The sequence below is a fragment of the Acanthochromis polyacanthus genome, chromosome 14 (assembly GCF_021347895.1).
Source record: "Acanthochromis polyacanthus isolate Apoly-LR-REF ecotype Palm Island chromosome 14, KAUST_Apoly_ChrSc, whole genome shotgun sequence".
NCBI classification, from domain to species: Eukaryota; Metazoa; Chordata; class Actinopteri; family Pomacentridae; genus Acanthochromis; species Acanthochromis polyacanthus.
Genome location: NC_067126.1, coordinates 2,529,654 through 2,544,041, shown reverse-complemented (window position 1 = coordinate 2,544,041; position 14,388 = coordinate 2,529,654). Strand labels below are relative to the sequence as shown.

The following is a 14,388-nucleotide window of genomic DNA, read 5'->3' as shown; positions in this document are numbered from 1 at the left end:
TGTAAACCAGCTGTTCAATGTGCCACTATGATATAAATAGCAAATATACTGTATTTATTAGTTTATTCCAACTTAATGACATTGTGTTTATGCTGCCAATAAGTCGGTAATTGATAAAGAGGAAAAGCTGATTCCTGTAACTTTATGTAGTTTATTGGTTGAACATAATCTCAGTAGAAGTTGTCTACAAACTGTTTTGTTGAGCTCAGACCTGATTTTTTTAGAGTGTAGGTCTTGCAGCAGCAGCAGTAGTAGGAGGTTAGCGGTTGGTGTTCTCAGGTCCTGGTTCCTCCTCCTTCAGCCGGTATTTAAAGCAGCAGCAGCTCTGATCTCCTGAAACCCTCCATCGGCTGCAGGATGCTGATCTTCTCTCTGATCTGGACTCTGAGCGTCCTGCTGACCGAGATTCATTCGTGGGGCTTCAAAAACGGAATATTTCACAACTCCATATGGCTGGGTGAGTTCCTGCTGCTTTCTGTTGGGACCAACACATCTGGAAGCTGTTTGTACATGATGCAGTTTATTCAGCTTCCTGATCAGTAACTACAGTTAACTGATGATTACTGATGATTTAATGCAGCTTTATCTACTGGTCCTCTCAAGACACTTTATATAATCAGTTGCAACTTAATATATCGTCTTTTAAACAACGTTAATCTGGTTAATTCACACATGAGCTGATAAGGAATAAAATTAGATGGATTTCAGTTATTTTAAGGATTATTTCAGAACCATGTTTCTGCTGTTTTATAGAAAAATGAAGCGATTGAATTCATATTAAAGATAAGTAAACCTTTAGAGAACTGAAATCCAGCTACTGTACGAAGAGTAAAGCAACTTTCTTGAACTGAAAATCTATCAAGTTTAACTGATTTGTAAATGATGATTTTACTTACATGGCACATTTTTAAATCAAAGGTTTAAAGCTGCTGAAGATAATTACTAAGTGGATGTAAAAGTACCAAATAAAATGGTTAAAAAATTAACTAAAGAAGACCAACACTGAGAAATAGTTACAGAACTTAGTATGAAATAAAAATAACAACAATAAAGCCATTTATGATAAAATACAGTTTTCAGAAATGTTTCAAGCAGCCACGAGGTTCAAATGAAAAAATAAAACTACAATAAAAGTCTACTTCAAATCAACTTCAACATTTACTGGAAACAGTGAATTTTAGTCAGAATTGTTCATTTCATGATACATCCTGAATTATTTCATGTGTTAGACCATCATAAGTCCTGAATTACATGAATATGTACACTAGTGTTTAGTTCAGGGACATCTGGACAACTCCATGTTTTCCATGAAAACTCCCACTAACTTTTCAACAGTAGTGTATGTGTGTCTATTTCCTGTATGTGGTTTTTCCTGACAGCTTTAGATTTCATTAAAATTATAGAAAACTGTTGAACTAAAGTAACACCTATAGATTCTCTCTCTTCGTAGAGCTTCAACATGAAAACCACAACATTTGGTTTAGCAAACAAAACAGCAGCAGTGCACACACATTCTGGTCTTCATGTGAAATGGGGACCAGCTGCTTTTCTTTCAAAAAAATTATTTGGACATTTCTAAGTGACCCCAAACTTTTAAACGGTAATCTACAAGAATGAAAGGTCCTTGGATTATGACGTCCTCGACCTACGGCGTTTCCTGGTTACGTCGCCATGTCTCATCAATTTATTAAGAAAGTCTTGTTCTATCATTCAGATGTACGGTGTTTGCAACGTTGGAACAAATTTTGCGCGGGAACTCGTTGGCGAGTGGAGCGGACGAATACGTCATCACAAGGCACTGACTGAGAAGATGGCTTTGTTTACATTCGATGGTTGTACACCACATAAGTCATTGTATTTGAGTTCCAACTTGGAGCAAAAATTGAGTTGCGTTACGCCGTAGAAACGGAATTTTGATGGAAGTCAAGGACCTCCTGTATTAGTTAAAGTTGACCTATGCTACCATCGAAAAGTTTGGGGTCATTAAAATGTTACTGACATTGAAAAAATGTTTTTCCTTCAAAAATAAGGACATTTGTAAGTGACCCTAAACTTTTGAACGCCGGTGTACATGAACTGAAGTTGCTCTATATTAGGTAAAGTTGCTACATATGTAGTTAAAATTGCTCTATGTTAGCTAAAGTTGCTCTATAGTAGTTGAAGTTGATATTAATAGTTGAAGTTTCTCCATTTATAAGTGGCTCTGAACAGAAGCATACGTTATATGAATGAATGGATGATATTATAAAGTCTTACCTCAGCCACCTTATGAGGGGTTTTTTGCTAACGCTGCAGAAGTCTTTCCCATATAAAGCCTGGCTGTGAGGGATTAACGGTCGTACAGCAGCATGTTTATGGGCTGGCTGACTGACGCAGTAAACATGAGGAGATGACTTCATCTCAGGACTTTCCAACAAATCACAAGAACAGCAGCCTTCCTCTGACTGTAATATCACTGAGACCCTAACTCTTTCCCAGACCTCCGATTCTCACCTCATCAGCTCTGTCCTTCAGGGTTTATGAGGTGAGACTGAAAGCATGTTCAGGTTTCTCTGCTAATGGATCTACAGAGTTGTAATGTGACTTCATGTAACTCATGTCCCGTTTTATCTCAACCTTTTTGTTAATATGTTCACTAAACAGGCGACTGTAGCTCAGAGTTTAATTAGAGTCCAAACTTTTAGCAAACGGGTTTAAAAAGATCCAAATATCAACCTGTGGCTAATTCACAGCGTGTCCTGCCAAGTTCTGCAGTCATGCATGAGGACTCCCCGCAGAGCAGCAATGACCAAACTGTTGTTGAGCTTCCAGAGGAGAAAAAAGATCAGTCAGACTTTATGCTGGCTTTTAGGTCAGCGGTTCTTCAGATGTAAAGTAGAGGATGTTTTCTACCACTCTGACTGCAAGATGAACATGTACAGGTTTAGACAAAAGTTCAGTTTCAAATGATGGTTGACATAATTTTATTATATCAGTTTAATATTTTCTGTAACTTCAACCTAAAACTAAATCTGAGCTCACTTCATGAAACTGGCTTCATAATTACATTTTAGAGTTTAAGTTTCATGTAATTTTAAACATATTTTCCACATTTTTTTTGACAAACTCTGAGCCATTTTAGACAAATTTCACTAAATTTGTCACGTTAATATTGAGTTTTTAAGTCCTATCTACTGAACATCAGAGCAACTTAGTTTTGTTTAATTAGGTTGTCTTCCTTAAAAACATACAAATTCATTTAAAATAATGTGGAATACTACTTGGAACAACTTATTTTTTATGATTAACTTCAAAATTCAAAGGTAATTAAGTAATTAAAATACCTTTAATTGACAAAAAAACTCCACTTGGTGGAACAATATGACAAAAAATTTGACACAAAACGAGACACAGAATGACAGAAATAGCAACACAGAACACATAAAGAAACAAAGCAACCAAAGAGACTCAAAATGACAAAAGTGAGACTTGACATGTCAAAAAAACAGACACAAAACAAGGCAAATGAAACACAAAAAAGCAAAATAACATTAAAAACAACACAACACAAAACATCCCAATATGGCAAACATCACAAAATGACAAAAACAAGATACCAAATGATATAAGATACCAAACAAGGTACAAACCCACATTGTCTTTGATTGGAGATCATTAACCTCCACAGAAGTCTTTGTCTTGGTGCCCCTTTACAAGCTGAACTCCCACAACACTCTCCACTAACTTGATGTAATCTGTTGATTCAATATAATTTCGTTAGAAGTTGTCATAACTCAAAATGGTCACTGCAGATTGTTTTGTTGAGCTCAAACTTAATTTAAAAAAAAAAAGTTTATCAGTTAGCTTGGATGTGAACGAGTGTCACTGCTGCAGAAACACGCTACCTTTCAACAGTCTGGGCTCATCCAGACAATTCCATGTTTTCCATTAAACTCCCACTTTTATCCATGTGCTAACAGAACTGAACAAGGGTTTTCTAACCATCAATGAGCCTTTCAGCACCATTAGCTAACACAATGTAGCATTAGAACACAGGAGTGATGGTTGCTGGAAATGTTCCTCTGTACCCCTATGGAGATATTCCATTAAAAATCAGCTGTTTACAGCTACAATAGTCATTTAGCACATTAAATATGTCTACACTGAATTTATCATTCATTTCATGTCATCTTCACTGAAAAAACTGATTGTCTTTCAAGAATAAGGACATTTCTTAGTGACCCCAAACTTCTGACGATAGTGGAATCACCACCAACTCTGAGCTTTGTGTTGGGTTTACCAGCATCTTCTGTTGTCTCTCTCTGACAGAACAAGCAGCTGGAGTTTACCACCGAGAATCGCGTAAAGGAAGATACCAGCTGACGTATAAAGAGGCCAAAGCCGTCTGCAAGTATGAAGGCGGGACGCTGGCGACGTACGATCAGCTGGAGGCAGCTCGACAGATAGGTCTGTACGCTGACACGTCTTCATCCACAGATCTTTACTCCAGGAATCATCACTCATCAGCTGTGACTCACTCAAAGCAAACCAAGCTTCTCGTCCTAATCTGGATCCTGTTTCATAAGCAGTTTACACGATCAGACCTTCTCAGGCAGGAAGAGTGCTGTTTACTCTGCCTCTCTCCCATGAAATACATTAAACATGAGGCTGCTCTGATGTAGCAGTGCTGACACGTCTCTGGAATGCTTTTAACATGAAGGGGAAGAGGTTCCTGTTCTCAGGGTGAAGGTCAGCCAGTGGAACACTTTATTTCAAGTCGTCGTTCTATGACTCTGCTTTTAGTTGTAAAAGACCTCTCAAGTATTGTAAAAGCCCGTTAGCGCCTTATTGGGAGGCTGATATTGTAGTTTCCAGAGCAGAGATTGAATCCAGCCTCCCATCAGCCCCCCAAGGAGGTCCTCGTTCATCTGGGCTGATTGGAACTCTAGCAAGGAAAACAACTCAATCTCTGAATGGTCACCGCCAGGCTTCAGGCCAGCGTCTTCCTGTGCAGCTGGCAGCAGATCAGCAGCTTGTTTGTGGGGTTTAGCTGCAGAGAAATACAGTGTTTGTTGTGTGTTTTCCAGGTTTCCATGTGTGCGCCGCTGGATGGTTTGATAAAGGTCGGGTCGGATACCCCATCGTCAAAGCCGGAGCCAACTGTGGCTTCGGTAAAGTCGGAATCATCAACTACGGATACCGACTGAACAAAAGCGAGAGATGGGATGTTTACTGCTACAACCCAAACTGTGAGTCCAGTTCTTCTTACTAGGAAAGGTCTGCCAAGTTCTTCTTCAGGGAGTTCTTCTCTCCTTGGTAAACACTGTTTACCTCCTGAAACAGGTACAGGTTTTACAAATTACATAGACAAAAAATCTGGACTTCCAATGAGGAGTTTTACATTAGCATACCTCCTGCTAGCAGCTAGATTGGCCTCAAACCAAGAACCAGCAGATGCCTTCATTAGTCCATCTCTACAGTTGCTTCTGCACTCAGAGATCTGCAGTTTCTAACAAACTCTACCTGGTTTTGGTCAGCCAGTCAACCAATCAGAGCAGACTGGACTTTCTAACTTTTTGAATAACTGTGGACAAATTTTGATTGATTTAAGCCAGGTTTCAAAGAATTTTGGACAATGTTTCAGTCATTTTGGATAAATGTTGAATCTTATGGGAAAATTCTGAGTCATTTTAAATAATTTTGGAGAGTTTTTGAGCCATTTTGGACATTCCAAATTTTGAATTATTTAGTAAATTACAATAAATAACCAAATCAATGTTCCTTTTTTCCAATTTCTGTCATTCTGTGTCATAGCGACAGAAGACATCTCTGGGTTTTCTCCCTTCTTCATGATGTTCTGGTTCTTTAGAGCTGCAGGAATTTAGTTTAATTTAATAATGAACCACAGCAAAGAAAAACGAGCAAAAACCACAGAACCTTCCTGATCTCAGAGCATTAATGTAGATAAATTAGAGTTTTCAGTGTTTCTGATCCTGAAACCTTCACTAAAGCTCTGAGCAGCTTCCAGAGGAGAAGCCGTCTGGTTGTGATTAAAGTTCCCAGAGGAGGAAACCTGATCCAGGATCAGTCCTGACGCTGCACAGACTCACTCTGACAGTCAGTTTTAAACGTGACGTAGAAGAGAAGCAGCTCAGGAAGAAGCCTGAGTCAAAACCACAATCTGAGTCCCTCCCTGTGAGTTATCAGCCGACCAGAATAAAACAGCCGGATAAGAGCTGACAGATAACCAGACTGACGTAGGAGGTTTAGTAAGACTTCATCACCAGCCTGAGTCACCGTCAAACCTCTAAAATCACCCAATGACAGAAGAAACAACCAGTTATACCAACAACTGTGGTTCAGCAGCAGAAGAACTAAAGTCTAGGAGTGAAAACCTTTCAGGTGTTTAGGTCAGATCTGCTCCTTTATAATGTAAGAGCAGTTTAAATTAACACAAAATGGAAAGGCAAAAAACACAGTACCAAAGATGCATAAAATGACAAAAATGAGACAAAACTGCCAAAAAGAGACACAACAACAAAAGACAAAACACAGAAAGGCAAAAATTATGCAGAAAATCCCACAAATGAGGAGAAAACAAACAGAGCAGCTCCTTTATTCTGGCATTTAGGTCTAAAATGTATCTTTTTAAATGATTTTCCACTTTAAATTCTCTACAGATTGAAGACTTTTCTCAATATCTCCAGTATGAGGAGACAAAACAAACACAGACATTAAATGAGACACAAAACAACAAATAAACAACGAAAAGGAGTCACAGAATTAACACAAAGAAATAAAATTGTCCCAAAGACGCATTAAAATGAGACACAAAACAAGATGCAAAATGACTAAAATTATAAAGAAAACAACAAAATGGAGACGCAAAGATGCATAAAATGACAAAACTGAGACGACAACAGAGACTGAGGAGAAAATGAACAGATAGTTATTCTGACATTTATGTCCTAAATTGATCTTTTTAAATGTTTTTCCCCCTTCAGATTGATGACAAATCAAAGACTTTTCTAAACATCTACAGTGTGACGAGACAAAACGATCAGACATTAAATGGTTAAAATTACACTGAAAACAACCAAAAAGGTATAATGTGAACACAGAGACCAAACAGCACATAAAATGAGACAAAACGACCAAAACAGCAAGACGCAGATGACTAAAATTATACAGAAAACATTAAAAAAATCTGTAAATGTCTGTTTTTATTATTATTTTTTGACTCCATAAAGTCCTTGTGGATCAGTTTTCTTTCAGTTTACGTGAATAAATATGAATATATTAATTTCTGGTGTATTTTACACAAAAGCAGCAAAAAACAGTCACCTTTAAAGTAGTGCTGATCACCGTAAACAGATGGAAGAATTGATTTTTACTGAGAAATGTCTTCAGTTTGTAAATATTATACCAGCTAACAAAGCAAAGCTGCTGAAGACTTGTACGACTTCAGGATTTCCTTCATTTATTGAACTTCTAAACCCGCCTGTGTTTTAATTTAAAGTTTTATTCTGAAAGATCAGTAATTAATGAGAACAGAATAAACTTCCAGCTGCCCTCTGGTGGACGAACAGCAGAACTGCTTCTCCATTATTTCTTATAAACAATCTGTACAAATAAACTCAATTTAGAGAAGCTTTTCTTGATGAAAAGGTTAAATCCAGGTTCCTCTCATGTCCTAATACCCAGTGTTTGGTGGTAATTAGAGTTTAAACCTCCGAGGATCAGACGTTTTGTTGTAACTCTTCTGTAAACGGGAACTTTCTGCTTGGTTTCCCTCCAGGACGTCTGGAAGAGAAGCTCCTGATGAACATGTGTGTTTGATTTAAGTCCAGGTTTATTCCCACCAGTCTTATACAATAGTGTTATTGTTCTGTATATAAAAGTTCTATCACCTTTTCTACAACAAAAAACACTGGTATAATCATTTTTGGAAACCTTACATCCTTCGATCAGATGAACTGGAAAACAATGATAAAACTGATGATTGACTAATGTTTTATTTTGTATACACATGTCCATAAATGTTGTGTAAAGATAACTTTTATCTGAAGTGTCCAAGTGCCACCCTGGCAAGGATTAAACAAAGAAGTATCATGTCTTACTGTGACTAAATGTATGAGGAAAATCCAAATTGAAACATCCCCTAAACCAAGTTATTCAGTTATTCAGTTATACACAAAGCACCATGCTATCATGCTATTCCTTCTTTCCTTCCTTCCTTCCTTCCCCTTTCCTTCCTTCCTTTCTTCCTTCCTTCCTTCCTTCCCTCCTTCCTTCCTTCTTTCCTTCCTTCCTTCCTTCCTTCCTTCTTTTCCTCCTTCTTTCCTTCCCTCCTTCCTTACTTCCTTCCCCTGTCCTTCCCTCCCTCCCTCCTTCCTTCCTTCCTTCCTTCCCTCCTTCCTTCCTTCCTTCCTTCCTTCCCTCCCTCCTTCCTTCCTTCCTTCCTTCCCCTGTCCTTCCTTCCTTCCTTCCCTCCCTCCCTCCTTCCTTCCTTCCTTCCTTCCCCTGTCCTTCCTTCCTTCCTTCCTTCCCTCCTTCCTTCCTTCCTTCTTTCCTTCCTTCCCTCCTTCCGTCCTTCTTTCCTTCCTTCCTTCCTTCCTTCCTTCCTTCCCCTTTCCTTCCTTCCTTCCTTCCTTCCCTCCTTCCTTCCTTCCTTCCTTCCTTCCTTCCTTCCTTCTTTCCTTCCTTCCTTCCTTTCTTCCTTCCTTCCTTCCCTCCTTCCTTCCTTCCTTCCCTCCTTCCTTTCTTTCTTCCTTCCTTCCTTCCTTCTTTTCCTCCTTCTTTCCTTCCCTCCTTCATTCTTTTCTTCCCTCTGTCCTTCCCTCCTTCCTTCCTTCCTTCCTTCCTTCCTTCCTTCCTTCCTTCCCTCCTTCCTTCCTTCCTTCCTTCCTTCCCTCCCTCCCTCCTTCCTTCCTTCCTTCCTTCCCCTGTCCTTCCTTCCTTCCTTCCCTCCCTCCCTCCTTCCTTCCTTCCTTCCTTCCCCTGTCCTTCCTTCCTTCCTTCCTTCCTTCCTTCCTTCCTTCCTTCCTTCCTTCTTTCCTTCCTTCCCTCCTTCCGTCCTTCTTTCCTTCCTTCCTTCCTTCCTTCCTTCCCCTTTCCTTCCTTCCTTCCCTCCTTCCTTCCTTCCTTCCTTCCTTCCTTCCTTCTTTCCTTCCTTCCTTCCTTTCTTCCTTCCTTCCTTCCTTCCTTCCTTCCTTCCCTCCTTCCTTCCTTCTTTCCTTCTTTCCTTCCTTCCTTCCTTCCTTTCCTTCTTCCTTCCTTCCTTCCTTCCTTCCTTCCTTCCTTCCTAACTTCCTTCCTTCGACTTTCCTTCCTTCCTTCCTTCCTTCCTTCCTTCCTTCCTTCCCTCCCTCCTTCCTTCCAGCTCCACAGTTTACCTCTAAACATCCAGACAGAACTACAGAACATGTATTTTCAGTGACATACCGCAGCTGAGCGTCTTGTAGGACTTCAGGAGTTCTGCCACCAGCTGCTGACAGTCTGCTGCCTTGTTGTCCACCCTGTGGTCCGAGGTTCAGTGGAGGGTCTGGTTGCCTAAAGTCTTTGGGTTGGATTTTTTCTTTCTTGATGTTCCTTTTGCAAGTGGTGGAACCACACAAAAACAACCCTCTCAACCCCCCCGGCCAGCAGGCAGATGGGTCCCCCCTATATAGAGCCGGGTTCTGCTCGAGGTTTCTTCCCTGTTTAAAGGGTGTTTTCCTGCCACTGTCTCCTTTGGGCTGCTCTGGGGGTCAGGCATATGGGTTCTGTAAAGCGTCTTGAGACAATTTGACTGTAATTGATGCTATATAAATAAAATTGAATTGAATTGAATTTATTATTTAATGATATTTATTGTTTAATATGATATTTAATGTGATATATATTGTTTAATGTGGTATTTAATGTGATATTTATTGTTTAATGTACTATTTAATCTTTATCGTGGTCATTTCCGTCCAGCGAAGGAGTGTGGAGGCGTCCTGACGGAGCAGCAGAAGATCATCCAGTCTCCAGGTTTCCCTGAGGAGTACCAGGACGATCAGATCTGCTACTGGCACATCAGAGTCCGTCTGGGTCAGAGGATCCGGATCAAGTTCCTGGAGTTCGACGTAGAGGACGACATGGCGTGTTTGGCCGACTACCTGGAGGTCTACGACAGCTACGACGACGTGTCCGGGTTCGCTGGAAGGTCAGGAGGCGAACGAAGCCTTCAGAACCTCACTTTGGTCTTTGCCTCCACAGTTTGCTCACATTAGAGCGAACATTAAGACTTTTATGACTAATTCTGGTATAATTAAGCTTATAAAATGTCAGAAAATAGTAAAGAAAAGTGGAAAATTCTTGTTTTCCGTAAAATAATTTGAAAAAAACAGAAACAGTTGGCGTTGTTTGTTATAAATATTCTGTGACTGAAGTTTAATAAATGAGTTTAATCTGAAGTTCTCTTTGTCTCCAGGTTCTGTGGTGATTATTTACCTGAGGATATGATCAGTACAGGTGAGCTACTGTCACATGATCACACCTGAGGAACCTGTTGGTGTCTAAAGCTGCAGTCTGAAGGTTTTCTGTGTTTTTAGGAAATGTGATGACGCTGAAGTTCCTGTCTGACGCCTCGGTCACAGCCGGAGGATTCCAGCTGCAGTATTCAGCCGTCAACGCTTCTCTGGTCCCTCAGAACCTCCAAACCAGTCCTGACCTGACCACAACCTCCAAACCAGTCCTGACCTGACCACCTGACCACCTGATCAAGGCTCCTGATGCTGTATTTGTGACAGTGACCCCGTTTCTGTATTTATGACCTCGTTCCTGTGAGGAGTCTGTAGAGAGGAAGAACTGTGTGAAATAAAAACAACTTAAACATCCTGACTGTGTACATCTGTCCTCACATAAATCTGGTTCTTCAAGGGATTTTCTAACAGAGTTTATGAAGCAACTGTCACTGCAGTCGTACTTCTGTGCCACGAAACTGGACTTTGCTCACATCGGTGCTAAAAAAACAACATGCAACTGTCAATAAATAAACACGATAAAAGTATCAAAATGCAATTATGAACAAAAAGAATAAAGATTGTGCACACAATATATGAACATTACAAGCATCTCTCAACATGAATAATGTGCAGAATATATCAAATAAAATGCATGTGTGATATAAGATGAGCAGTAAAGCAGGCTGCATAATGTTTGTGATTGTTGGACCACATTTTTAGTCAAACTGCAAAAAGATGAGCTTTTTTTAACAAACAGCCTTAACAGTTGTTAACTGTCTTATTTTTTTAAAAGACTTTCCTGCATTTCTTTCTTTTATAGCAATTTCACACTAAGAATTAATGATTAACAGTTTTTAATTGTTTTACAGATTTTTTTTACAGATTTTTCTTGTTTCGTATAGATAATAAACAGTAAAATAAAATAAATGATTCAATAAATATTAATCTTAAAAAACAGGTCACAACTGTAAATACTGTCCACGTCCAAAATCTGTATTTTACCGTTATTCTTTTGTGATGGTGGGCTGCACAGTGGTATAGTGGTTAGTACTTTGGCCTTGCAGCAAGAAGATCCCCGGTTCAAATCCCAGCCTGGGATCTTTCTGCATGGAGTTTGCATGTTCTCCCTGTGCATGCGTGGGTTTTCTCCGGGTACTCCGGCTTCCTCCCACAGTCCAAAAACATGCTGAGGTTAATTGGTTACTCTAAATTGTCCGTAGGTGTGAATGTGAGTGTGATTGTGTGTATGTATATGTAGCCCTGTGACAGACTGGTGACCTGTCCAGGGTGTCCCCTGCCTTCACCTGAGTCAGCTGGGATAGACTCCAGCACCCCCCATGACCCTAGTGAGGATAAAGTGGTGTATAGAGGATGGATGGATGGATTCTTTGTGATGTTTTAGCCTAAAATTTCAGTTTTTCTTTCTTTAAATCAAGTAAAAAAAAAATCCGCACTTTGCAAAAACTTGCAGCTATTTGAAAGAAAACTTTTGAATAATGCAGATTTTAAAATAGTAAATTAAAGAGATTTCCTTCTTCTTCTGTTATCATTATTATCATCATTATTAAATTAATATTATTAATTATTAATATTATTTTATTTATATTTCTTTTTCCTCTCATTAATATTATTACGGTTATTTTTCTCTTTCTTCTCTGCTGATTACTATTAATATTAATAGTGTTGTTCTCATTGTTCTTTATCAGTTTTATTGTTTCTGTTATTAATACTACGAGCTTTGTGCTGCTGTTATTCCATATAAGGTAAAGAGGGCGGTCCCAATGCGTGACGTGTCAGGTCAAAGGTAATTTCGTACGTCGGCGTGGTGGTTTGGCGCCAGCAAATTTCGCGGGGTCCCAGCAACTGAAGGAACCGCGGAGCAGAACCAGAACCGGGAGGCTCGAACCGTGACCGATCACCCAGGCTTCAGAGCCACGAAAGCCTGACAGAGGAGCGAGCAGCCCGGCGGAGCGGAGAGTCCCGGAGCTTCCCGTCCCGTGCAGCGACTCCCACCGAGGTGAGCAGACGGAACTCCGGCGGAGGATGAGGAGTTTTTCCACTCTGACTGAACCAGAACCAGAACCAGAACCGGAAGGAGGGTGTGTTTGTCGGGCCGTTAGCTGAGTGTGTGTTGCATGTTGAGAGTCTGTGTAAAGTCTCGGATAGGTGAGCGGACAGGTGAGCCGCTGTTAGCAGCAGAACTTTGCTAGCTGCAGCATGTAGCTGCTAACGCTGCTAGCTGCTAGTTAGCAGCTGCTGCGGCTGCGGTTCGGAGGTTTCAGGGTCCGAACAGAACCAGGAGGGACTCCAGGTTTAATAAAAACAGCTGGGTTCACTGGTAGACTAGTTCTGGTTAAATAAAAGTTACTGAAGATGAAATATAACGGAGTGTTTACATCAGGACCAACCTCCTGGAACTGCACATGTTCCTGCTAACAGTCTCACAGGAACACAGAGAACAGTGGAGGTTAGTTTAGCTAGTTAGGCTAGTTTAGTTAAGTTTATAATTTGTGGAGATGAGAGAGAGTTAGCTCTGGTAGATTATTTTAGAGCTCTGTGAGGACCTGCTAGTTAGGTAGGTTAGTTAGTTAGTTAGTTTAGTATAGAGCTCATAGAGGGACCTGCTAGTTAGTTAGTTTAGGTTAGTGTATAATAAAGTTATGTCAGGAACTGCTAATTAGTTTAGGTTAGTTTAGTGTATTATAGAGCCTGTCAGGACCTGAAGGTTAGTTAGTTTAGTTTAGTGAGTTTGTAAAATTTCAACACAGTTACAGGTTAAACATTTCTGACGTCTTCCAACAGCAATGTGAGGTTTCACCACGTTACAGATGTCTGAGTTGTTAATTAAATTCAGGTGTTTCCTTCAAACTTCCCACTAATGTTATTACAATGATTAATTCTTTAGTTTAATGTGGAGTTCTGTGAAAGCTTTATACTGCAAAACAATTCAACCTGCTGCACTAAAAAAATGAAGTAAAATAAACAGAATAATATAAATAGTAGAGCTCAATGATCTACAGAACATTTAATGTGATTATTTAGATATTATTTTCATTATTTTAACTGAAACATTTTAAAATACAACAAATATAAAACAAATACATCCAAAAACTCTGACAGAAATCTGATGTAAGATGAACTTTATTGATCTGTATTTGGAGAAATTTCCATTTTACAGCAGCTGGATACAGATGAGGCTGGAAGAAGGATTAGGAAAGTAGAATAAAGCTGTAAATAAAGATAAGAAAGCCTTTTTTAATCTCACAGTGTGACAAGACATGAAGGAAATGAAGTAAAAAAATAAATTAAGAAATGACGTGATTTGTGCTCCGATCCAGATAATCGATACTGTCAGCCAATATTGGGCTGATATCGGGCTTTCCACTGCATTATTTTGTCGTTTTTCATGATAGGCCAAAAAACCCAATAACAGTATTGACTGATGTTTCCCTTTTATGCTAATATTGGGCTGATAGTACTGATAGGTCAATATTATCAGCCCAACATTGGCTGATAATATCGGCCGGCTGATGATGATACTGATAATATCAATAGGCTAATATTATCAGTCAATATCGGGCTGATATCGGACTTTCCAATGCTTTATTTTATCAGTTATTGATAGGCAAAAAAACACCCACAATAACAATATTGACTGATGTTAAATTTTTATGCCAATATCAGCCTGATAATATCGGTAGGCCGGTACTATCAGCCCTTTATTGGCATACATCCCTAGGTAGGAGCAATATTTATGATGTTGTGAAATATTTCATGTAAGGCTGTGTTTATACGAGGACCATCTTAACAGAAAACGCAAAAGTGGCGTCTTGTCATTTCACGTTTAGACGAGCAGTTTTGAAGGAAATCTGCGTATATACGGTGACTCTATAGTGTGTGGAATTCGATTGGATATGCA

General features: G+C 39.5%; 2 protein-coding genes across 13 annotated transcripts in view; both read left to right on the top strand.

Annotated features, from left to right (window-relative positions):
- Positions 1-314: 314 nt before the first annotated feature.
- tnfaip6 (tumor necrosis factor, alpha-induced protein 6) lies at positions 315-10,842 on the top strand. The gene is made up of 6 exons (XM_022214097.2): positions 315-457; positions 4,309-4,446; positions 5,067-5,228; positions 9,940-10,168; positions 10,436-10,476; positions 10,557-10,842. Exons 1-6 carry the CDS (start codon positions 358-360, stop codon positions 10,706-10,708), a joined length of 822 nt encoding a protein of 273 aa, XP_022069789.1. The 5' UTR covers positions 315-357; the 3' UTR covers positions 10,709-10,842.
- Positions 10,843-12,267: 1,425 nt separating this feature from the next.
- The window catches only part of rif1 (replication timing regulatory factor 1), a 39,205-nt gene continuing 37,084 nt past the window's right edge, over positions 12,268-14,388 (top strand). For 11 of the 12 annotated variants that reach the window (XM_022214091.2, XM_051958671.1, XM_051958670.1 and 8 more), the window contains exon 1: positions 12,268-12,486. The gene's annotated coding sequence lies outside the window, so the exon portion shown is untranslated. Of the gene's footprint in view, positions 12,569-14,388 lie in introns of all 12 variants that reach the window. The other variant, XM_051958663.1, reaches the window with a different exon arrangement.

Excerpts from the sequence above, each read along its gene's own strand:
- tnfaip6 (XM_022214097.2), top strand. The coding sequence starts at position 358 with ATGCTGATCTTCTCTCTGATCTGGACTCTGAGCGTCCTGCTGACCGAG. Across the intron at positions 10,169-10,435 it reads GTGTCCGGGTTCGCTGGAAG|GTTCTGTGGTGATTATTTAC; the intron begins GTCAGGAGGCGA and ends CTTTGTCTCCAG. Across the intron at positions 10,477-10,556 it reads TGAGGATATGATCAGTACAG|GAAATGTGATGACGCTGAAG; the intron begins GTGAGCTACTGT and ends CTGTGTTTTTAG.